The sequence below is a fragment of the Wasmannia auropunctata genome, unplaced genomic scaffold (genome assembly GCF_000956235.1).
Source record: "Wasmannia auropunctata unplaced genomic scaffold, wasmannia.A_1.0 LD273700.1, whole genome shotgun sequence".
NCBI classification, from domain to species: domain Eukaryota; kingdom Metazoa; phylum Arthropoda; class Insecta; order Hymenoptera; family Formicidae; genus Wasmannia; species Wasmannia auropunctata.
In genome coordinates this window covers 77,373-103,961 of record NW_012089190.1, presented here as the reverse complement: position 1 = coordinate 103,961, position 26,589 = coordinate 77,373, and the positions used below count along the sequence as shown (strand labels likewise).

The following is a 26,589-nucleotide window of genomic DNA, read 5'->3' as shown; positions in this document are numbered from 1 at the left end:
CGCGTCGCTCGCAAAACCGTAAATCAGACCGTCAGCAAGACGCGTCGTATATTTTCAGATTACAAGAGGGAAAAATCAATCGCCGCGGGATTACGTCAGAATTCATAACTTTAAATTAACGGGAAGATTAATCCCGGTTTCGATTCTAGATACCTTTTAAATAACAGGAGCTGTACGCGCTCGGAGGGCTTCCGACCCGCAGGCGTCGAAAATATTATATTCGGGACATAACATTTGCAATAATATAATATTCTACATATCATATAACGATACGTGATTTATTAACAAGCCGCGTATACACGCTACATCAAGCCTGTATATGCACACGTGTACAGGTACATATACAGGGTGCGTATCAAAAAATGATAGCACCACGGCGTAACACTTCGGGAGAGGACGCCGGGAGTATTAAACACGAGCGGAGTATTAAACACATCAGAATCTATTATCTCTCTTTTGGAATCGTCATACATCGAGTATCGCGCACATTCGGCTAATTACGCGCATTAGTCGGCCGCTATATAAAGGACGGCGGCGGGCGATACGTTAAATCCTTCTTGAATCCTTTAATATAGCCATCCTGCGTTCGATGCTGTTAAACATCGGGGCTGAAACGCGAGGCTTACGCGGCGGGAAGTTGCTTCTCTACCCCGGCGATAGGCGGATAATAATAATAAGTGCCGTCCGGCAGAGTTCCGGCTCTGCGCTGGAAATGATTTTTCATCGCTACTCTCGAATTCTCTCTTTATTCCCTCCGTAATCCGAGTCTCGCGTACGTCACACACACGTCTACGTCGTGACGGGCTTCGCCGCTCTCTTCGCTTCTGCACATCCCTCTCCTTCTCTCTCTCTCTCTCTCTTCCCGTCTCCCCCTATCTGCTATCTTCCCTGCGCTCTCTCCCCCTTTTTTCCCCTTTTTTCTACGAGGAAAGAGAAGCGGCGCGGCGGCGGGTAGACGCGGACGGACGGATGGACGGACGGTGGCCAGGGGGACGGCGGTGGAGGAGGAGGAGGAGGAGGAGTTAAAAAAATAAAAAAAATAAAAAATAAGCGGTAACATGACATCTGTTCTTTCGCTCGCGTTCGTTCGGCTAGCTCGCGCCGCGAGTCGCGATCGCGAAAAGCGATTATTTCATACAGTTAGCCAGACGGATTGTACATTATGCAGAAATGCGAAACGGCGCGCTAGATTCATCCAGAGAGAAAGAGAGAAAGGGATGGGAGGGGCTGCAGTGGACGCGAGGAGAAATTCCGTGACCAGCGTGCTACACGCGCGCTGCTCGCGCGCGCGAAACTGCCGGACACGCATCGTCGCATGCGAAACGATGGGAAGCACGGGAATGTCTCGCGTGAAAAATGCATCCGCGCGCCTCCTCCTCGTGCGTCGAACCGTCCTAGTATTCTCGCGCGCGGAGAAGCGCGGGTGTATATGACGTATACATGCCGTATATAAGCTATCGGCTCTACTGTTATAACTTCTCTCTCTATCTCTCTCTCTCTCTCTCTCTCTCGGAGAGACGAGGTGTGCGCGTTTCAACTAGTCACGGATATAGAAAGTTATATAAATGGCAAAGTTGTGTAATGATTCTACGTGAAAGTAAACGTCTTCGCGGCGACTTATATAATACACGAGGCAGGGGAGGATCGAGCTGCCTCGCGTATCTTCTCGAGCGCGAGACCTTTTATGTATTTTTTTTTTTTTTTAAACACAACCCAACACAAATCGATCGATTCGCCGTAACACCGTGGGATGAAGAACCAATTTATAGAACAAACTAAATGATGCTTTCTCTCCGCACGCATGCCGCGCGTGGTATTACCTTTTAAAAATATGCCCGTCATTATACAAAGCGATAAAGATTAATTAAACGGTCGGGTAGAAATAAATTGGATTTGTGGACGTGATGAAAACTCATCCGCGCCCTGCGAAGAGACCAATTTCTCGCGGGCGTTTCCCTTGGCATGTAAAATTCACGACGGGATTCCGGGATTTGTCTGCGAGGACGCGGGGCCCCCAGGTGTGTGTGTATGTGTGTGTGTGTGAGTAATCGACGTTCGATCGAAACGAATGGAAAGAATTTGGCCGGTTAGTCTGCAGTAGCGCTATATAGCTGCGCACCGGCGCTGCGGATGCTCCAACAAATCCGGTAAAAATTAGGCTGTGTAACTGAGAGGGGAAATGCATTACCGGCGTTTTGAATCATTTAGAATCGCGCCATCGAGCTCACGTGGAATGCGGGCGTATTAAGCAACGCGAGCGAATCTTCCGCGATACGGATATCATATGTGTGCTGCTATCACCGCGGCACAGGTTTTCAGATAATTCTTAAACGGTCGAAGTACATCTCTTTTATATTACGGTTACATTACATGCGTATCGCCGTGAAACGATCAATCTCTTTCGTGAGACTAACGCAAATGTCAACAAAATGTCAACATCACGACTATGTATTTAAAATATTATTGATTATACTAATAACTATGTAAAGAAGAAGCTGAGTAGAACAAACGCGGTACGCTAGAAACGTTTCTTCGATATGTGGAAACGTGTTTTCCTAACTGTACTCTGTTATTTCCGGTATACATATTTAAAAAAACATATAGACGGACATATACCTCTCGTTTAGGTAAATCACATCTGCGCGGGTAATTCGTCAAGATGATACTTAAACAAAAACTATAATTATTTTACAGGCCACCCGTCATTAAAAGCGTTCCGGGAGGAGAGCGTGATTAGGCCCTGACGGTACTTCGCTATAGGATGTTTCGGGAGGGGTGTTCAATGGGAGTGCCTCGCGTGGCAGCCACGTGTCAAACGGTCCAATTTGCCGGGCGGCAGTTATGTTCCCCAATTAAAAAGGTAACTGTTTTCGTTTCTTCTTCTCCTCGACACAATTAGGACTGCACAGTTTTTCGGGATCTGGAAAGGCGCGCGGAGCGGTTTTCGTTGTTCGCGCGCGTTTCATTTCGACAGTCGAGAAATCGAGGTTCTTCATCCTCGAGAAATTGGTTTCTCTCTCTCTCTCTCTCGTACATTCTTTTTTGTACACGACAGACGGCGGATGCCTTATAGTGGGAGCTGTCAGCTGAGAGGAGACCGATTATCGTGAGTCTCCACATTAACGAATGGCCGAACGTTAATTGGTTAACGGTCTGGCGCGGCGCGTAAGATCCACCGTCGCTATTACAAATTGTTTCTTACGCGTCTCGCTTTCGCGAAGTAATTCCGCAAAAATTGAATTTTTGTTAATTACGTGTTCTCCGTTTCGCAATTACATCACATTACCGCGCATTACTGTAGAAGATTCCTTGTCTCTCGCGGTGCCCACGTATTCCGAACACTCTCTTAAGGATCATTTTGCGAGAGAACAATTTAATAGGATTTCGCGTATTTCCCGTCCGCTCTCTTCCGTTCGGTTGTTGCTTTCTACCGCCGCTGCAATTACTGAAAATTGCATTCGCGTTGAATTATATCGAAAAAGAGAGAGAATTCAGGGCTAATCGAGTTATATGATGAAAACCACTGGCGGTCAGCTAGCTTATCGTCGGGGTTTGCATTCTGCATCCGCGAAGCCAGGGTAGCCCGCGGAAGGGCTGAAATAAATCGGCGATGGTGCATTCGCGCTAACTTCGCGCGGCCGCGCGTTCACTCCGTATTTTATATCCTCGGCGTTGCGGCGCGTCGCGCGCCGTTCGCCGTTCGAAAATTCGACTAAATAAAAATACAGCCGTACTCGACCAATATATTTTCGCTCTTCGATCCGGTGGTTGCAACGTGTTGCGCATTAATTGAATTACCGTAAGTATTTTTTGGCATCAATGGAACACGGATGCAAAACGATACTTTATCGTCGCAGTAAATACTCGCGCCGCACGATATAGTCTCACGTCGCCGAAGTGCAATAAATCAGAAAGCTCCGGCTCTCTCTCTCTCTCTTTCATTATTTACAATTTAACTCCTTCAAAGTGTATCGTACATATATTTATATATATATATATCTATATATATATATATATATATATCTTGCGGTAGAGTGCGTATATTTTAATTCGCTGAAGTGTATATCTCTCTCACCGTCGCGCGGCCGCACTCAATTTTTCCGCCGAGCAAACTTCCGTGCCAAACGATTATGATAGAAGGACACTTTTTCACTGACATGGTGAGTGATTAGAGAGACGGATTTACGATGACGGTACGTAGTCAACGCGTTTGCCTTCGCGCGTTCGGCGAAATTCGCGCCGACTGGCTCTCGATCGATATCGATTGTACTCGGGGGGATATACGAAAACAAACGCGTGTCGCGAGGCCGGAAGTTAGCTTGCAGCTACTAAAGCTCCGTACAAAAGTTTATGAGTTGTATACAGGATGGGGTTGAGTGGGTGGCGGTCGGAAGGGCGGCAAAAGGGGGTAGTTGGGCAATGTGGTGGTTCACGGTGAGCTGCAGTGGGGGGATTGAAATGGTGGACTCAGGAGAGTGAGACAGGAGGGGCGAGGCGAGACGGGCAGGGCAGCGGCAGCGCGGCATTCGAGGAGGAAGATAGGCGCGGGCGAGCTTTGATGTACGAGCTTACGCCGCGGAAAGAGAAAAAGAGGGCGAGCGCGAGAGAGGAAGGGACAAAATTTTCGCCGGCAAAGGGATGAAATACGATTTTATTTGCCGCTGGGGCGCGCAGCCGTCCTCGACTGGGGGTTGGCAGTCCAACTGTCCGATCCGGTGTACCGTCGGTCCGGCACCGTCGGTCCCGGTATAATGAATAAACTTGCGACTTGCCGCCGAGAGAAAGATCGACCGTGCAGCGGCACTCTGAAAGAAACCCGTAATTATTCCTGCGCACGTAGACGCGCGCGGTATACGTCTGCTCCGATCACTCACCGACCGATGCCGCGATATACCTGTAGACCGGGAGAACACAGACGGATCGATTTTATCAAATAATTCGTAACGAAACGTTTCCCTCGATGTAGCAAACATCTATAACATATTCTCCTCCTAGCCGCGATCTAGACGAAATGAATATTTCTTTGTTGGATTTTTTTTTCAAAAGCATACTTTAATATTGTATATATATACCTATACGTAATGTTATTAAGCTGCGCTACATGAATGCTCTCAGACAGTGATTGCTATATATATATATATATATATATATATATATATATATATATGTATATATATATATCTCTCTCTAGTTTTGTATTACTTGTCCTTTAAATTTTATAACCAAACTTTCACAACTAACGCACCACATAGAAAGGTAATAAAAGTATTGAAATTGGTTTGTGCGCGCTACCGTATCTCCGTATGCATTTTCGATGAAACAACGACATTAAAAATGCAACCAGCAGCCGAGCCGCGTGTCCATTTCCGGGCGATGCACATCCCCGGTGATCACGCGTCTTCCGCTGTTGCACCGACTCGCGCGACGTAATTCGGCGGCTCGGCCGTCACTTTACGAGGAAATTTGCATTAGCCCAGGACCCTTTTGAAATAAAAGGCCAACGAAAAAAGGTGGAAAGGGCGAAATAGCGGAAGGGATGGCGGCGTGGGGGAGGAGGGAGAGAGAGAGAAAAATGGAACGAGAGTGTCGGATGCGAGCGGAAAGAAGATAGATATACGCGCGTATGTGCAACGAAAGGTGCTCGTCTAACTCGAGCGCATGCGCTTCCACTATGCAACCAACCCCCTCGCTTCAACATCCCCTCTCGCACCCTCTTTCTCTCTCTCTCTCTCTCTCTTTCTCTCCCTTTTTCCCTCTTTCGCCGTCCCTCTGTATCTCCCTGCACATGTAAGCGCCGGCGAGATTTATCTGGCGATGCGAGAACGCGAAACGCGCGGGATCTGCATGCGTGCAGGTGCATGTGAGATGCACGTACGCGGGCGTGTATGCGTGCCATGGGAGAACCCCGCGGGAAGCCGGAGAGGCTCGGATGTCCAGTCGGTGTTGGTGCGAAAGAGAGAAAGGGAGGAAGAGAAAGAGAGGGAGGCGGCAGGGTCAGATAGGCCGAAGGAAGGGAGACGTACGCCGCGGAGGCACGCAGGATGGGAAAAGCGTACGCGCGAGAGGGACAGCTTCCTGCAGTCCGTTTCTCCCGACCGTGGAATGGCGAGTTGGACGAGGAACGAAAAGGACGAGAGAGTCGCAGGAGGTGGAGGAGGTAGGCGGAGGAGGACGATAACGGAGAGGAGAAGGCGGAGAGAAAGGGGGGAGCGGGAGGGGGGAGAGAGAATGAGATATGCTGATAGAGAGGTCCGAGAGCGCGCGGAGAACGGCGGGAAGAGTGGAACGGACGCGAAAAAACGGGAGAGACGGGGAGAGGGAGAAAAAGTGCACGTGTGTGGAAGAGAAAAAGAGCGAGGAAAAATTAGAGGGAGAGGAAAAGGGAACGAGAGAGAAAGAGAGAGAATACCTCCCGCGTCCCGTCGGAGTGGGGGGATTGCGCGAGGGGTGCCGAGGGGTGGTGCAAAGGTGACGGCGAAGCAGGCGGCAGTGCGTCGGACGGAGAGAGCCAGAGGCTGACCAAAAAAAAAGGACGGCCGCTTCAATTCATTGATCGCCCAGCGGTCCGAGCGGCGACGCGCGGGGTAAAATAAAAAAAAAAGCGCCGGGTACGACGGGGAGGAAGGAGGGTCGGACATCGGGTCGTCGGAGGTGGTGAACGGGGGCAGGGGGCGTTGCGAAAAATCTCCGCGCAAAAAGTGCGCACGAGATGAAGCGAAACAGCGAGGAGGGCCGGCCGGGTTCGGGGGTGGCGAGGAATTTACGAACGACGGGAAATCGCCGGAGACGACCCGACCGGTTCTCGCTCTCTTTCTCTCTCTCTATCTCTCTCTCTCTCTCTCTCCTTTTTTTTGTAAGACCGTCGGGCTATAGGTGTCTATCACTTTTTTTCTCTCATCAGCGTATGTAGCGCGCGCGGGCGTGCGACGCAAGAATTTCATGCGACGTCGGGAGCCGTGGCGGCGGCGGCGGCGACGGCGGCGGCGAGTCCGGGAACCGAGCGGGTTCGCGCCTCCAAGCGGTATCTCCTCGGGGTTGAAGAGACGACGTGTACATTTTTCAGGATATTGGCAATATTTTACGCGACGTCGCACGTCCCCGTGCAGTACGGATTGTGCAAATAGACATAAATATGGCTTACGCGTGATTGAGAGAGAGAAGAACCCGGGGGACACGCGCGCGTTGAAGTAACTGACGGTTAAAAATTACGTTTTTATCGTACTTAAATTTTCGTATGCCGTCTTCTGCTTGTCGCATTAATATATATATATATATATATATACACCCGCGCTTCCTATATATCCCGCGTCAATATTCGGTTGATACCTACAACGTGTTCGATTTCGATGCAGCAAATTTCGCCAAACCGTTGCAGCTCTCACCCGCGGACGGAAATATCTATTGGGTAATTTCTCAAGAGCGCGCACAATATACTATACATAATCCAGTTTTTTCGAAGAAAAAACCCCCGACCGAGGAGTAGGTAAAGCAGATGATTTACCGAGATGCACCTGGCAAGACTTCGAATTGAAGGAACCCTCTCTAACGCGAGCGAAAATAATACCTATACGTCTTGGGGCAGCTCGAGAACTCGCGGTATCCTATTTTTCTTCCACTCGAGCAGCCGCTCCTTGCGCTTTCTGGAAACATCTGTATTTCGGACGAAATACCCCTTCGCATTTCAGAGACAGATGCAAATCGGAAAGGGTTTCCTCCTGGATGCGAGCGGGCGGAAGGAGTCGCGTCTTTGCGTGACCGCACCCTTTCCCCGAAATTCCTTTCATTCTACGGCTCTCCTGTGCACGATGCATCTGTCTCGCCCACAATATCTCGGCGATTTCGCTTCCAAATTTAGCCCGTGATTCGATACGGCACATTGTGCTTTGCATTTGTGGCGAAAGCGCATCTTGTCGGGTCGCGTCGAGCGTGAAAGAACATTTGCCAGGGCTCAAAGGGAAACGCGGCATATTGCAAGATGAAAATATATATGCACGAAGGCTATCGCAGACACACAGCACAACGATGAGTTGTGTATCATTCACGCCGCAAATCGTTTTTTCCTTCTCCTCACCCTTCCTCCTGTTTCTCACTACGCGATATAGTATTCAGTCGTCTGAGGTACTGGAAATTAATACGAGATAAGCGATAACGGAAAGTCCGGTCAGCCGTCGAGTGGTTTTCAAACCAGCTCCTGCTTCCCCTTCGTCACAATTAATTGTTTCCTTTCTCTATTCTTAGCTCGCAAAATCATGTAAGTATAAACTATACAGTCTAAGTTCGTAGCGTGCGTGTTTTCTCATTAATATTATATATAAATTTTCGCACTAATATCACAACGCGTTTTTAAACTGCATTTACGTAATTTTGTACACATTTTATTTCACTATCTCGATATCAATAAAATAAAGACGTAATCATGTTTGAAATTTTTTTTTCTTTACAATCCCGAATCCTTTATAATTTTATAATATAAAAAAAAATCGAATTCTTCAGAAATTTACTTAAGACGAAATTGTTATCAGAATTATTATTTTAAGAAACAGCTGTATAAAAAATATTCGGCTGATATCAAACCTGCTCGAGAACGACTCTACTCGCTCGGATGCAAGGAGAAATATCAGGAGTCGGGACAGATGTGAGAAAATTGGTAGCAACGCATGGCATGGGGTGCTCGCCTATTCAGCCAAGAAGGCAGTTGCAAAAGAGAAACATCAGGTTAATAATAAGCGTCTCAATATTCGTTGGCACGCGCGCAACTTCTAGGGTTTCTGCCTTATCAAAATCAGTCTAAAGATTGCCCGTATATAAATTAGATATTACATTAGAAAAATGTTTACTCTTTCCACGAAAACGTCTTCAATTATTTTACTTCTTGCGTCGCGAGAGATTTGCAATTTTATCTAACAAGTTCGTTGACGCATAAGAAACAAAGAGGCCTGCTTAAAGAATAAATCAAAACGTTTGCTAATGGACAGGTAAAATAAAAAAAAAGAAAAAGAAGAAAAAATCCGGGAAAAGACAGTGGCGGCCAGGCTTTCAACGGAGCGTGTACTTGGGAGATTAGTGCGCTTTACTGCGCGGCATACTCTTTTTCTCTCTTTTCCTCTTCCGCCTTTCTCTTGAGGAGAGAAACGTGCGGTGGCCGGTGAAGTTACTTTGAGGATGGACACCCGCTCACATTTTACGTATGTCTCGTCTTGAACGAAAGAGCGAGGACAGGAGAGACACGAAGGGAGACTTGGGGGACTTGAGACTGCGGGACGAGATTTTTATATGCACGTTGCAAAATTTTACGATGGCTCACTGTTATTTTATGCGTCACATTCATACTTTTACGCGCAGCCATTTATATATTTACTTTCGCGATCGTAATTATTTTCAATTATATTAGAATACAAAATGGTCTTCTTTTTCCCCTTTTCGATCATTCGTTTGGTCGAATTCGAGTCATTCAATGTGAAACCGGATAAATAAATAATACGTATTCTTTAAATTTTCGTGGAAATTATCGCTCTGCAGTTCGTATATAGTAGCGGAAGGAAAAACTCGTTGAACACAACGAGTTTCGCCGGAGTGGCCCCCCCCTGTAATTTGCACCGCAGTTGCGGCCACATAGACGCGGACGCGCGCACGCGATCACGAGCGATAAATCTTCGATTTTCGACGCGCGCGGGGTCTCTCACCTTGGGTGATCGTAAGTTCCCGAGAAACACAGGAGGGACGAGGAAGACCCTACGTCACCACCACGCGGCAGCTGCCGGTACGTCATACTTTTTCTTTGTCTCAAAGAACCCTCCTCTTCAGTCGGTGGCTCTTTGGGGTACGAAACGAGGGGGGGAGGGGGCCACGCGCCCGCGGCAGATGTTCCGTGACGCATGCCCCTTTGCTTCTGCATATTACGTACTTATACTTGGAATTCGCACGTACAAGGCGCGCGTAACACGCGACCGATTCCCAATGTGCACGCGCGTATAATCCTCATCCGACGAATCGAAAACGTTGGGGTGACAAAAACGTTCTACGGAATGACCGCGGCGCGGCGGAACAATACGGACGGAAGGGCGGTGCATCTAAATTTCATAACAACACCCGCTACAACTTTTGTCGAGCTCTTGAATCGAAGTTGTAATTCATAACCGAGAGATGAGTAATACAGAATTCTTAAATGACGTATATAAGGACGTATTTCAAGATGAGAGAATTTGTGATAATATAAAGAGAAAATTAGAATTGAGCAAGAATAAATTCTGAAAGGCAATGTGTAATGATTATTGATTTCTATACTTTTTATAATTCAAATAATTTACATTTAATATTAAATAAAATATAATTTGGTTATCAAAGTGGAACGAAATAAATTTTAGATGTTCGCTTAAACTTTCGGCACGCGATAAATTTCGTAGCAAGATGAACTAATTTGAAGTCCATTTCTTCGAATTAGATATTCTTGGCAGCGATAGCAGAGACATCCGTATATCTATATACATATATGTACAACGCCACGCGCGCGTATATATATATATATATGTATGTTTAGAAGCCGCCCCGCGCGATAAGAGCCTCGTGATAAAGAACAATATAACGGTCTTGTTAAAGATACGCCTACTACGATAAAAGTGAGTCGCGGCGCGCAGTGATCGAGCGAAACAGCACTGAGAGAATTGAGCGTTTCAATCGAATATATCCGATTATTTTAGCGAACGCGAATAACTTTAATACTTTTGTGTATAGTTTTAAGCGTTCTGAAAAATCGCACGTATCTCCCACTTAATGCCAATATTAAGAATTAAGATCTAGTTATAAAAGACATAAATTATATTCTATCGTTTTTATAACTACAGAATTTTTTTTTTTCAAAATATTCTGGATAGGAAATTCCGTAATTTTTGTAAGCATTCCATATCACATTATAGATGTAGAATCGTATGTATTGTAATGGAATATTTTCGATCAGAATTATAGGGCACTTTGACGCGTATTCGGTAAAGAGAAAGGGGGCACGATGCACAAGAGACGGACGCTCCTTGGGGCCAGCACACGTCGTCACACCTGACGTCACATACTCGTTAGGGGGCAGATGGCCCCCCCCCCCTCTCAAGCGTGACGTTGAGCTCACGGGGTAACCTGGCGGTGTCTATCTACACACGGTCCTTCCCCCTTACTCCTTGCCTCGCTCCTTCTCGCTCGCTCTTTTCGAGCGTTCCATAAGGCGAGACGAAATAAAGTGAAACTCTCTCGCGCGAGAAGGGAGAGTTCCCTTCTCCTCGCGCACACACGCGCAGCTGCTCAGGTAGCACGAGCTATACTTCCACATTAGAGGACGGAAACTGCCTGCCATGGGGTGCCCCACTGGTGCCCCATAGAAATTCCGTCTGGCCAGACGCGTCCCTCGGCGTGCGTACATTCGAGGGGGAGCGGGGCAAGAAAAAAGAAAGAGGTTATCAAGGTGACTACGGAGAGAGCTACGATCGATTTGTATAGAGGTATTAGTATATACGGAAACGATTCCCCGCGCGCGCGTATATAGCGGGGAGCGCACGATCCCCGCACGGAGGGGAATGTATACTTCCGAATGCCACTATATATGTATGCACATTTGTCATCGCATCAGAGAGCGTACACGCGCGCAATTAGGTATCTGCAGAGCGTCAAAGAGAGTCCATGGGTTTTTTTTTTCATTATATTTTAGAAAATATTTGTGACCGTGCACACGGAGTGTCATGTAAGGAAAGGGGGAGCGGGCAAATAGTGATAGAGAGCAAATAGTATCACTTTAAATTTCTCCTCTTTTCCGCGTCTATTTTACCATTACTCGTTAATAGAAAGACAGTTCTCAAGCATCTAATCATCTTCTGAAAAAGCCGTAAAAATCAAAAGCCAAATATAGCTAGCGGAGAAGTTTAAAATTTTTCATTTATGAAATAAGGTAAAATCTGGATCTTTTTTTTGATATTTGAAGTTATATTTTCTTAATTGTTGAATCAATTGAATTGAATAAAATCTAACTTATTCTATGTTATACGGTACCTTTTTCCTCTATTTTGATATAATTCCTATGCTTGTATATTAATTTTATTTCTCTCAGTAAAGTTTTAAAAGGAAAAGTAGCCCCTGGGACAATTTTTAGTTGAGTAAATAATGACAAGTCAAAAAGCTTTTTTAATATTCGAATATGATTTTTCTAATTCATTTGGGATAATATGAGATTACAAGGCAAAATCCAGAACAAATGTGATTTTCAATAAGAAATACTAGCAAATAATGTTACTACTATTATTTATCACTTTATCACTTTATCAATAAATAAAAATTTACATATGGTAGAGCATAGAAATTAATATAAATTACTTTATCTAATCAACATATCAAACAAAAGATCGATTAAGAACTATGAATTATGTATTTTGTAATTGTCCCATAGAGTGTCACTATTTACCCATAGGGTGGGGCAAATAGTGACAAATGGTTTTTACAAAAAGTGACAATTCAGTTTTTATGAAAATCTAGCTGATATACATAACTTATGGAAACTCTAATTAAGTTTTTGGTATATTTAAAAGTAGAAAGTACTCTTTTAGTAAAAAATCATATCTTCTAAACTTGAAATTAGCTTGTGGGGAAGAGAGAAAAAATCCGTCACTATTTGCCCCCCCCCCTCTTTCCTTGCATATAAAAATTTTGTGTTCTTTAGATTATATCCTTGACACAGTTTCGCTGGATAAACTCTTCTATCGCTACCAAAACAAATTTACTATCGCTTCTTAATTACAAAGATAATGTTTCCAATGATTAAATGAAGGGTATACAATCCTCTTCTTTTCTCAACTTTTAATTAATTTCCCCCTTTCTCCTTAATAATAAGTAATATTTGGGTTTTCCCCAAATATACGCTTCTTTTTCTATCGATCAAGTTTCGTCGAAAAATTCTTTCACGAGAAATAACGATTTCCGACACGCGTTTTGCACGTGAAATATATTAAGCTATTGACGTATATGTAATTCAATCTTTGTGGATTTTGTATGAGCAGATTCCCTGCACAATATTTCGATGGACGAGTAATTGGCGCAGGCGGGAATGATCAATGCGCCGTCGACGTGTCGACAAAGATTTCCGGACGATCATTATACAGGCGGACAATCATCATTGTGCGCTCTGATTTGACCTAAAGCTACCGAGCTGTCTTGTTAACGTGACAAAAAGTGACCCGTAGAAATAGCTGCGAAAGAAGTTTTCCTTTCGAGTCGCTGCCCCCCCTACGATCATCCTTACGAACTGCGAAGGGCCGGGCGGCAAGAGCTTATATAATTGCGGCGAGCACGCATCAGGAGAAAAGAATTTACAAGGTGGCAAACGAGCGTGACCATCTCGCATTGTGTGCGCGCGTGTATTTCTTACACGCGCGAAGTGATCCCGCACTCAAAACGATCTCTTAAACGTTCCAAATATAACGAGGTCTCTCGATCTCGGGCGGGCCTTTTCACGCCTCGGTTAAAAGAGAAGACGAGGCGGCCTGCAGGCGGGCACGGGCGCAGGCGATCTTTGTCGCCGCAACGTAAATCCGACTAATTCTCAGCACGAGACATCCGGTCCGGTCCGCCGCGTCGGCGGGGGCGTCGCGGGGGCGTTTCGTGTGGTAAACATAATGTCGAGCCCTGTAAAACCTGTCCCCGTCCCCGCTTTACACGTTACGCATCCCTTCTTCTCGTTTCTCGCCGCAGCGCGTGCCAGCCTGCGGCTCGGCCGAATCGCAGCTTTTCTCCGCCGACAACACCTGGGGAGGATATCTTTTCCCCTCTTCGCAGCCTCTTCCTCTTCCCAGAGTTACGCGTCCCATTTTCATTATGTATTCCGCGACATTTGTGTTCCCCCTCCCCCCGCCCCTCAATCGTCAAAATAAATTTCTACGCGCGTGAAAATCTTCGCGATTATTTAACATTAAAAAAAAAAGAACTGAGTGACTAATATTTAACAAAATAACTCCTCATTATTACGCATACATGTGTAAAATAAATTAGAAATTAATTCCCAAATTAAATAAAAACGCCCGAATTAATTCGCCGAATTAATAAAAACCATTTTTTTTAAATTCGTATTACTAAATCGTCAATTAAAAGCGCATTTAGGGTAAAAATAATTTTAGCACAAATTTTTAAAGATGAGAATAAAAATACCAAAGTGATCTGAAGTAAAGGGGAATCCTCGTTTTGTATTAAACATTTCAGCTTCCGCGGCAACGTGAAAATACTTTATGGCAAATGTATCGGCAAGCGTACAGAAATTCGTGCATTTTCTCAGAGCACACCGATGCGCGGCATTATCCCTTGGCGTATCGCTATCCACCCACTCGAGTCGCCGCTCGTGCGCGCTTAAAATCGTACGATCTCTCGGCACGGGGCACAATGAAAAAGAGAGAAAAAAAAAGAACTAGACGAACGAATAAAGTATTAGGGAGCGTTCACGCGGAGGGAGGGGGAGGAAAAAAAAACGTAACTGTTGCCGGTACCTGCACTACCCCTGCGCAGGCCGTCGTTAAGTGCGGAATTCTGTTCGCGGCAGATTGGTCGATCCTCTCAACGGTATCCGGCACCAATTTCGAGGCTCTCGTCTATAACGGAAGATTAAAAGTATACTAATAACGAACGCGGAGAGAGCCGCGGGGAGAACCGTTCAGCGGGCTGCAGCGAGAACTATACCGCTATACACATCGTCTTTCGCCGCATGACGCACAATGACTTCCGAAACATATGTCGAACGACGTTTCTTCCTTCATTCTGCCCGACGCCGACCCGCATCGAGATGCGTTATTAATGCGTGCGTGTGGGGGTGCCCGGGGTCCCGGGAGCGCGAGAGAGTTTTGTCGGTCGAGCGACCGCGAGCGTTCCGAAGAAAGAGGGAAAAACGTCGAGGGTGCGGGCGGAGGGAGAGGGGATTGAGAGAAAATCCATTTTCACGTTTTAGACCGCCATCGGTCTGTGTATAAGACACGTGGATGGAAGAAGGCGGGTATATAGAGGCACGTAAGTGGGGGATCGGAGCCATCTGTGGCTCCAGACTGCCGCGGCCTACTACCGGTAGGTATACGAAGGCACGCTTCGGCCGCCGCGCCGCACCGTGAGGGTCCTTTAAATCCACCAGAGACACGCACCTTGAGACCTGTCCCGGCCAAGGACCCTCGACCGGCCCTTTAAACATCGACACCGAAAACGAAGACACCGAGGCGCCCTTCTCCGCCTCGCGTCCCTCCGTATATACCATACGACGAGAGTATACAACCGTCGAATGAATAGTATACGGTTCTTTTCATTTCCGACTACTAGCGTGTCTTGCATTCTCTTTCATTCGATCGGCCTCAATTAAGCTTAAGCTGGACGATCGCGTCTCAATTTGTGCCACGCTCAATAATACCCTAATACTGTATCAGAGAAGGCGCTTATCTGTGAGATGCAAGTAAGTAAGCCGTACGTCACTCAGATCGAGCGATATAATCAATTACAGCTAATTAATTTCTCGATTCTTAATATCGTAAAAATAAATATAAATATTCAACGTGTATAATACGACTGGCACGGCTCAATACATGCGCTCTCAGAAACAATGTGCGATCGTAACGCCTGCAGACAATCCTTCCAGTGCCTATCGATCATATATGTGAACTGCAGTATTCGTGCGGAGTATTCGTGTTGTTTGCGTGGAAGATCAGGGTAGTGTTGACAGTCGACCGACAAAGCCAAATTAATTTGCAAATCGCTGTTGAAGCGAATCGGGGAACATTTCGCCTGCTACGATCGCGGGGGAAACGGACTAAGATGGTGCGCGAGCTGAGAGTAACGAGAAGGAGATGCATTATCCTCGAGTGAGTACATCAGATGATTGGAAGAAAAACTGCAACCCGTTGCCAACATCCCTCAAACTCGTTTCCGTAATTCTCGTTGCATTTCGTATTCTTCCTGTATTCTTCCCCCACTCCCCCCCCCCCACCCCCTCCACCCTTTTGTTGTCTCGCAGATAGCGATTCTTCACCGATTCATTACGAGATTCGCGGATTCGTTACGTATCTATAGCCGCGGAGGGCGAGGACGAGCGAAGAGCTGGGGCATCGTAGAAGAGCCTTCCGTGTCAGTCATTCATTCATAGCGTGGTACCGCTGTCGTGCGAGCGCAGCGACTGCTGGGGCACGCGCAGGGGGGGTCGATCCGTGGGGACGAGCTGACAGCGAGTCTCTTATTAGGGAAGGAGTCAGCAAGCATGATTATGTACCTTAGAGCGCGCGTCTCCGTCTCCCTCATTCACCTACCCCTCTCCCTCTACCCTTCGTGTTCGACGTCCTTCTTTCTTTCTCCACCTCGACTCGACGCCCCGGCGTCATCCTTGACGTCGCGCGACGACGAAGCGGCCGCCACGACCGACGCGAAGCTGCATTGTCAACCACCCCTTCCCCCCTTCCCCGCTCTTCTCCCGACTGTGTGTTCATATATGCATGCATTGGCGTAGAGCGATGAGAAATTGTCGACGGTGTACGATTACAATAGGCGATCGCCGGTCGCGCTTGTGTTTCGCGCGGACGAGAAAGTAATAGTTTCTCCGAGACGAGGTTCTCTCTCTACTTCTCGCGAATCGAGTTAATGTCGATGGTGTATACTTACGTTGTACGTTGCCGTGGCGGTGCGAAAGGTGCCGTCCCCTGAAACAAAAAGAATAATATATGTTGATTAAATCGCCAAACATTTCAAAATATTTTTACACGTATTTTTTTATTATAATATTAACCCTATTATATATTTGTATATTTTGTCATATATAATAACTTATTATACATCACTTTGCTGCATAAAACTGCATGTCATCGTTTTGTCAGAATCTTCGATAAATATAGTTATTTCGTGACAAGTTCTAATCTTTAAAGTAATTTACAAAACAAAATTGTTTTGCTATCTTATTTTTATCTATTTCAATTTTGTTCCCTCGTGGTTTTTATTGTTATTCATACGGTTCTCGCGGCTAAAGTAATTTTATGGAAGAAGCTGTTGTATATGCTAAAAACTTTCGCAGACCATAACGAAACATTAACAAATTTGTAAAAGTGAAATTGCCGAGAACTAAGCCGTACTCCTCGAAATTTGCATACCATCCACCTCGCCAATGCCGCCCAAGGCGATATTGTCGTCACAATGAAACCCTCTCCAAAGCCCTCGGCCACACCATCCCCCAGCAGCACACAGTCGCGCATACGGACTATGCAGCGCGCGCGTGTCGGCGACGAGCTTTTGCCTCGCGTCACACGTGCCAAAGTTCACGAATTTCGATCGCGCATAAATATCGAGGCGATATAAATATAGCGCTTGCGTTTCTCCACCGAGATTCCTCGCAATATACTCCGCAGCCAAAAATAAAGGCATTCCCTCGCGCGACGAATTATTTAATCGAAAACACGTAAAATGGAAAACGGAAAAAGTATATACCCTATATAATATATATATATGTATATATATATATATATATGTGTGTGTGTGTGTGTGTGTGTGTGTGTATTTACATTATTAATAAATTGCAATTTAGAGTGTCTCTTTTAGGCCTTCAAGATTTGTTCGGATTTGACGCTATCCGGATTACGAATAAATGTGACGCTTCAAATTAAAGTTATCCCGGATACTCGAATCTTTTAAGATACCCAAATAATAAAAGTATCGGATCTAAATCTGTATTTCGAATTCGAATCCGGATTCGAACAACAAATTTAGATTCGAAATCGAATTTAAGTTTGTAGCGGATTTGGATCTAAATTCGATAACTAAATATGAGGGTAAAAAAATGTTTTATACAGTTAAAAGGGTATAGCTTTAAATATAATAAATAAATTAAAATGTATTTAAAAAAAAAACAAATTTATATTATTTTAAAATTATAATAAAACAAAATACATTGAGGATGTATTTTATCCGAATTTAGATCCTAACTCAGATCCGAATCCAAATAATTCGGATATCCGGATTACCCGAATAATCGGAATAATCCGGTTTTGAGATTCGAATTGAAACCGATCTCGGATATTCGAATATCTGGATATTCGAATACTTAGAAGCCCTAGTCTCTCTACAACTTGGATCTCTATTTGATTTTATAATGACAGTTTCGACCGGCAAGATAGCTCGTATAACAAAATATCTGCGCGAAGAAGTTAGCTCGCGACGCGCCTCGAATATCTATAACTTGACTTTATTACTCGAAACTCTAAGTATGACCACCTATACTTCCATTCCGCTGCATTGTTTCGAGTGGAATGCACGGAGAAGGATCGAGGAAGTAGAAGTCAGGAGGAGGGCGAAAGAGAGAGAGAGAGAGAGAGAGCCAAGGAGATCGTAGGTGTGAGGCGCTGTTCGACGCCAGTATCTGAGACAGTTTCGACCGGCAAGATTTAACAAATAGGTAAAGTTTCGTCACGAGGATACCCGGAGTTTGCGGATTCTCTAGCGTAGCCTCGACATCCTCTCTCCTCTTTGTTCTCAAGTTTATGATGTATTAGCTGTTCCCTGTTGTAACCCGACCTCTCTCTTTCTCGTTCTTTCCCTATCCATCTTCCCGCGTTCCTTTCCTCCAACGTCAACCACCGTCTACTCTCTCTCTAGAGTTAGCCAATTTATGCAGCTCCGGGATTTAAGTTACAAAGTGAATTTAACTAGCGATATTTAGGAGAAATAATAGAAGCAACTTCATTGCTGAGTCTTCTTCTTCAAACGATAGAACTGTTTGACCAAAAAAGAGAACGAACAACGCAAACAAATTTGAAGTCACCTTCTACGACCGAGGTTAGATTTTGACGTCTAATATTATTAGTGATGATATTCAACTTATTATTGATAAATTTATTATTTCAGAGAATTTGGAAGAGACTTTTTAATATGTCGGTATCAATTGTTAATATTTTATCCAAGGCAGTCAAGAATAAAATTTTCGTCTTCGTGAAAATTGTCGGTCCAAAGTAGCCTGAGTATTTCGCGATCAAAAAATTTTGCCTGCTTGTCCGTGGCACGCAGACGCCACGCGGTATTGCCGTCCCGGGATTAATAAACTTCGTCGCGTTTCGGCTTAGCCCGTGGCGTAACTCCGTGCGGAGAAAATCAATACCCGATACACATCCCAAAGGTCCGCTTATACTTGTCGCGCTATCTCGCTTTTATCTCGATCGTATCTCGCATATTGGCGTATACGCCTAGCGTCTCTCTATATACACGTACATCACACGCCACGTTCACACACACGGACGGAGGCGAACACGGCGGTGGACACGCGTAACGCGGCCCTGGCGCGTATACAACACACACGTATCGGGCGCCGCCGCCGCCGCCGCCGCCCACACATCGTTTTCCCACACACCCTCTCGCGGGGCTCCTCCGGGGTGACAGATGGCTTTGTAGACAAAGAACTTAGCCGACTGGTTTTTCGTGGACGTTGCGTAACCCGATAAAAGCATAAACCCAAGTCGATCGTTTCGACATGCGGCGAGGAGTCGCCGCGCTCTCTCTTTCCCCGCTCCACCCCCGACTCTTCTTTACCACGCGCGGGGCGACCGATGGGGTTGAAAATCAAATCTGAGTGTCTCGGATGGAAATCTTTGTCCGGCCAAGATTGCTCCTAGCCCCTCCCCCCGTCCCGCCCTGCTACGACTATATCCTCGCTCCGTCCGTCACCCCCTTTAATCATCAATCAGATATTCCCCTTGCAATGTCGGGCGCTGGCGAACCCGTGTGTTGATCGCGACTGAAGCGCACTTCGGTGCGCCGTTCTACGGTGATTAGACGATTAGGAGCGTCCTTTGCTGGAAGGCATATTACGATCGTCGAGTATGGAATTAGCCATGGCCATTGTGCGCGCGAAATACTATTGACGCTCCTATATAGCTGCGTGTGCGCCCCGCGTCTAAACTCTTTGCCCGTCGTACGGCCGCATACACATGACGCTGCAATGTTGCTGCAATGCTGTTGCTGCTGCCGCTGCTACGCGTAATAGACTTAAAAATAAATTTCTAATGTACTGCCGCCGCCGCCGCCGCTGCCGCCGCCGCCGCCACCGCCGCGCGAGGGAAGTACGTATATACGCCGATATATCAGCGAGCCGCACAGTTATGACGCGCGTTGTTGGAAACAGATTTATAATTAGTTTCCTGTTGTTGCGACATCGCGTAAAGCGTACGTATACGCGCGCTCGTTGGGTGCTGCAGCGCCAAGCTTAGCCTCCGATATGCTTGTACGAGCATTGGCACGATATGGATTATCATTATATATTATATACGCGTGTCATTTTATTGCAGCGTCCCCGCTTCATTTGTGCCCCGCGAACATTGTACGGATTTACCATACGAAACGCTCATATTCGTTAAATTCGTAGAATGACACGGTCATTGGCTATCATGCGGTTATTTGCCATTCTGAGCTTGTAAATATTTTACTGCGTTAATACCTGCTAATATGCTTTACATATATGCTAATTTTTATTTTACCGAACACTCGCCGTATTATTTTTAAACAAATGATAAATTTATCAGCGTGAAAAATTATTGAAAATGATCGATGCTCGTAAATTTAGCTCGTATTTCACGTAAAAGTGTGTCTCGATCGTGTTTTCAAGAAATGCTTATTGTTAGAAATATGGCAAATAATTATGTATATCTTAAATATATATAAATTTTAAATAAATTAATTTTCTGTTCGAAAAATATTAGCTTAATCGTGATACGATTAATAATGATTGTAACATCGTTGATTAATTTTTTGTGATAAATTATTGTTTATTCTTTTCTGAAAACATTGACAATAAAGCTGCTGTCAATTTTATGCCACAATAAGAACTCACAAAGACCAGTATATCAATCGAGCGACGTCTCGTCCCACGCGATGAGATTAGTTTTCGGGTTCTCGTCTTACGTTCTCTGCGTGATTAAGATGCGAGCATGCACGCGTGGTACGCACACGCGCGTGCATCCGAGAAAGGGGCGTCGAATCGAATGGGTGGCACAATAGGCACGTGGCAGAATCTAATCATCACAGAAGCCTCAGGGTGAGCCTGTTTTTTTTTTAAGTTTCTCCTATTCAGCGTGTTAACTCGCTGGAAATTTATTAATTCGAATCAACGTCACCGATCGATACATTGTGCGGCGATTGTCTTTCCTTCGCTCGAAGCATCCATCCTTTAAAAAAAAAGAGATGAGTAGTGATCACGGTTCAAGTAAGCACGTTTCGCTCTAGGAAACGGAAGATATGGAATTATAGACTTCTCAATTGTCATTCTTTCTTACTTCCATTTTTTAAATTAACCTGGTTTCGAGAATAGTCACGTAGTTCGGAATGCTAATAAGATAAAAGTAATGTTGTCCTCGTTGGAATGAAAATCCCGAGATAGATCGACGACGTCGATAGAAATAAATCTGCCAATACGCCTCTAAAATTTTCCACGAATATAGCTATCCTATACACAATTAAACATGTATTACCCCGGATGCCGCATGCCAAATGTTATCTCAGTTGCGCATTGTCGCCCATCGAGAAAGTCGTATATCTAAAGTTAGCGTTTGATAACTAGCTCGACACTCGATTAAGCCTCTATCGCGCACGAGAGACTTGCGGTTGTATCTGAAAGCGAGCTACACGAACATGTGGCCCCTGCCTCAGGAGACGCCCCCTTCGTACTAATCGTCAAAGCGGTAAATGGAACATTTCGATCGTGACAGGAATGGGTGAGATAGCGCGCGAGAATCTTCCGAAGATTCGTCACGCGAAGATTTACATTTTCGAACATACGTTAAATTTTTCCGTGGTGATTCGTATTTTTTTGTTTGTTTTAAAAGAACGTTAAATTTTAAAAGTTCAAAGCAGCAAGGGGCGAAGAATATTTCGCGGCAACGTCTGAGCCTCGGACGGCGGTTCTCAGAAGCGGTTTCGCAGCAAAGTTATTCAGGATTTCTGTGGTTATCAGTGTTAAGTATCCTGGTACGGGACCTGGATTTCCTTGCAGGAAGGACGAAGCAACAAGTGGCTTCTTAGCTCGGACAATCTTAGCTCGATGCTCAACAAGTGTTTCCAAGCACACATCTCGAGAGTATCCCTCGAGTATATGTACAAACCCGCGACACGAAAACGATTCTTCTCTTAATCGTCAGTGTGGTATCGCTATGCCCGTATACAATAACATACTATAAATTTCGCATACATTTTTTATGAATTCAAGACCTTGATTCGATTTATGAAAATGGTGTTTAAATATAAAACGTATTTACGTATAAAAAATAAATGAGAGTTATTATGAAAATTTTTTTGTAAAATGATTTCTAATTCGGTCAATTTGACTATAGAAATTTAAACAGATATTTCAAATAAAATTACATACAATATTTATAAGTCGAGTATAATCATATTTTCAATATGATTCGAATACTTTATCATCTTTCATCTGACAGAATTATATAAAGAGAACAACTTTTTCAAACTCGCGCGAAACACGTAGGTATCATAAATCTCATAAATCGGGCTATAAAGATTATTGCACTCAAGCGACAGAAAGAGCATATATTTCTTCATGAAGTGGTTCGATTTATTGTTCCCCTATTGTCGAGACGTAACGAAATAATAACCGCGATATTAAGCGCGAGCAAAAAGCACGGCTAATCCCGAGACGAAGGAGAACACGGAGGAGTAAGGGAGGAGAGAGGTATAGTCGGTCTCGCGTGCCGTGTCTAAATAATAAAATAAAACCGACCCTCTCCAGAGCTCCTTGGCCCGCGCTCAATATCCCGACAGCAACAAGTTGATATCTTGTTCCCTCGGCGTTCACGGTAGGCGGGGTTCGACCGAGGGTATAGAAACGTCGTCGTAAGAAAACGCTTGTCCTTTCTTCCAAGTTTCGCCCGACGACGACGACGACGACGACGACGACGACGGGACGATTCTTTACATCAACAGGTTCCCGACGTGGCCCGCGGCCCGGAAAATCTTCGGAGGGACGGATCTCTTTGGAGATCCGTAAGTATAGAGAAAACTTGGGTTCTCTCTCTCTCAAGAAGCGACGGTGGCGTGGGGGAGGGGGCGTAAGCGGACTTCCTTAGGGTCTCGGCTAGCAGGGGATGGGCATTCCTTGAGGGTAAACGGAGCGAAGACGTTTGAATCGCGGCGTCTTGTAACCTGTTGAAGCGACATCCCTCCCGAAAGATAAAGCGTCTTTCTCGAGAAAGATAAAAAGGGCGCGGAACAAAGGAGCGCTCAAACGATACAATGGTCTGAATTAAATTTATTAATTGCAAAATTGCAATGATCGCGAAATATTGCCCAAATTAATAACTAATTCAGGGTTGCCAAAAAATTCTTCATTCTAAAATTCCATGACTTGTTCCTGGCTTTCAATAATAGATAAAAAATTTTTTTTGTATGTTCGTTTGATTTGAAAAGCTATTTGGAAACCGTTGAATATTTTGTTGCGAGAGCAATTTAACATAGCAATATAAATTACTATTGCTGTTGTTGACATTGCTTGCACCTAATTGTTAAGTTGTTAGCATTCCTTTATCTTTTACTTTTATATATGCGTACATTTCTTTTCCCCTGCTTACAATACAAGAAACATGTAAATATAAATATGTAAATATAGATACTCTTTTTGATAAAAACTAAATCCTGCAGTTTATTGGAATCTCCGATTTGCTGTTATACAAAGATTTACAAACTTGAAAGAAGCATTACAAAAATATGAAGTCAATTTTAATTTTATTAATTTGTTCACAAGTGGCACAAGAGACTTTTAAGTAAGTTAAAAAAAAACAGTTTTAAATAAATTTAAAATTTCAACAAAAGTAGACAAGTTGGAAATTCTAATGCTCTTATTGTTAGTGAAGCATTTTAAACCTCTATTAAAAAGAGAGTTTACATTAGCTAACAAAACTGTTTAAATGTGTGATATACGCATATTAAACTTCTTTAAAACTAAGAATTATAATTTTCCAGAAAATTTTGTAAAATTCCCTGACTTTTCCCTCATAGAAAAAATTACTGTGGATGTTACAACAATATTCTCTGTGTTTGTAAAAGAAATGCATATGAATTTAAGTTATATTGATGTTACATGGCATTCATCTGTTAAGGTATGCTCATCAGGTTGTCATTACAACTGTAATGCTTAGGATAAATAACATTCGGTTAAAATTCATATGTGGTTGCCTCAACCGAAGCATTATTGTTATCTCTCTAGTATGATCTGTACAACAAATAGTATGATTGAGAGATGTATGTGATATAGTTGCACGTCACAATATTGAGGCTGAGAGTTCAGTTGACTGTTAACTATATAAGTTACTTCCAAAGTATTTTAGTTCCTATAACCCTTCTAAATTGATGGGCGAAAATTATCACAATTATTAGGTTGTGGCAACAATAATTTTTTTTCCGTGCTGATTTCCAATTTTGTGGCAGCCCTGTAATTGCCATAAATCAAATTGTCCTCTTGAGAAATGATTTCCAGAGCGACAAAGAGAAATAATTGTTGAGAGATGAAATAAAAATCTTCAGATGTTCGGGACAGAAAACTGCGCAAATGTGAGTGGTTAAATAGAAAGACAGCGTCGAGTTCCCTATAGACGGTAAGACGGTCAAGAACGAAGAGAGGAAGAAAGGGAGACCGTGGAGAACGAAGGAAAAGAGGAGCGAAGAACAAGAGCCCTTTGAAGAAGTGACACCTTTGTTTTCCCAAAGGGCGCTTGAACGTAACGCGAAGGGTTAGTAGTCTCCAGGAAAATTGACGTTACGAGGAAATTACGCGGAAGCGGAGAGATAAAATCCTCCCCCATTGACGATGCACACTTGCACGACGGCACGTACACACGTCGCGAGAAACCCGTTAGCACGTTTAATTGTCGTATCAAATTGACGAGATTGGGCCAAATATTTGAATTTTACCAAAAGATCGTTCATAGCGTTGCTAATCCATGAAATCAGGCACATGTAGCCACATTTATAATTATCTGATATACATATCTGGTAATTGTGTCGCAATAAGTATCGCGTGTCTCACATACCTACATTTATATACCTACATGTTACACTGAGAACAAAATATTTGTATTTATAACTATAATTCAAATTGGTAAAAAAATTATGGTTAGGAACACTATTTTTATAGTTATTATTACTATAATGTTAGAAATAATAACCTTATATGTATATAGTTCTATAAATATGAAAAAATTTTAATAATCATAAATTATAATAATTTAAAATATTAATATGATAAAATCAATATATATAACAAACAAAATAAATATTTTTATATAATAAAGTGTAATTACAGTAAATATAACTATTTTCTTAAACATTTGCTTACTGTTTATATTGTAATAATAACTGAAAAATAATAATATTAGTCATGATGTATAACCATAACGCAATGTTAAAACAGCTATAATTTGCATGGTTAAATTAATTATAATTTTATAGTTATCCTCGAAATTCACTACAAATTATAATTAAATTATAGTTATTCCAACTATATTTTTCTCTCAGTGTATGGTATATATTACATATTTATTTGTAGAAATTTTATAATCAGATCGGAAACACATCGAATCTTTTTATATTTTGTCGGAGTTGTGTTCGACTTTCGCGTGTCATTCAACTTATCCGGAAGGACCAATTCCTTCGAAGGATCATCCGGCATTCTCCGAAAAATAGATCGCTCAATCGGATTCCGGCCAGGGTTCTAAAAGGTGGGTCTCCGCCTCGCCGTGACTTTTTAGCAGCGTGTGCGCTTTTTGTGCGGGGGCGCGCCCGCGGGTCTCTTTATAAGACGTCGGAAGCATTGTGTGTGCGCCACCCGTGAATGCGCCCCGCCGGGATAAATATTTAACAGCGCACGGCTGCGCACCGCTACGTCAACATCCCGGAGGTTACTCAACCTTCTTCCGGTGGCCACCAGGAACTCATTGAGGATGCACTCGATCACTCGGCTCGGATCTTCCGCCTTTTCCCGCTTTCTTGGCCCGCAACAACGGCGGAGAGGAGCCGAGGATCAGTAGTGCATAGATTCGAAATATATGCAGAGAACGCGCGGTCGCGACGCGCTCGAGCGCACATTGACAAAAAGGTGCGCCTGGAGGTAAAAGGGCGAGAGACGACCCGTGCGAGGGGGTGGATAGGGAAGGTCTACGTAACCTCCAACGAGCGAAATGAATAGGAGATCGCCGATTTTGTTTGTCCACAAAACGCCGCGGAACAGAGGAGGCGGTTTCTGGCATTATGCGTCGTAAATAGACACGGCACGGCGGCGGTTAGCCACCTACAAGCAGATGATGAGCCTTTTCGGGATTCTTGCGGGATTAGTGACAGACGGATAGTGCAGCGCGCGAGCCGCACACGTTTTGGAGGGGTACGAAACAGAGAAACCAAATGACGAGAGTCGTACGGGAGTAATTTGAGATGCTCTTCTTCTTCTTCTTCTTCTTCCTCAGCTGCCATTGGGCAGATGCCGAAATTGGTACGAGGCGGAAACAATGCCGCGCGAAGGATAATGGACCACTTAATTCGAGAACGTCTAGCTGAATGGACTTCTATTTCTAC

The 26,589-nt window shown here is 44.2% G+C and overlaps 1 protein-coding gene across 1 annotated transcript in view; it reads right to left on the bottom strand.

Annotated features, from left to right (window-relative positions):
• Positions 1-26,589, bottom strand: part of LOC105461978 — an 89,295-nt gene that overhangs the window by 31,449 nt on the left and 31,257 nt on the right. Inside the window, exon 4 of the mRNA XM_011708501.1 lies at positions 16,645-16,682. Coding sequence (XP_011706803.1) covers positions 16,645-16,682 — 38 coding nt within the window. The remainder of the gene's footprint in view (positions 1-16,644; positions 16,683-26,589) is intronic.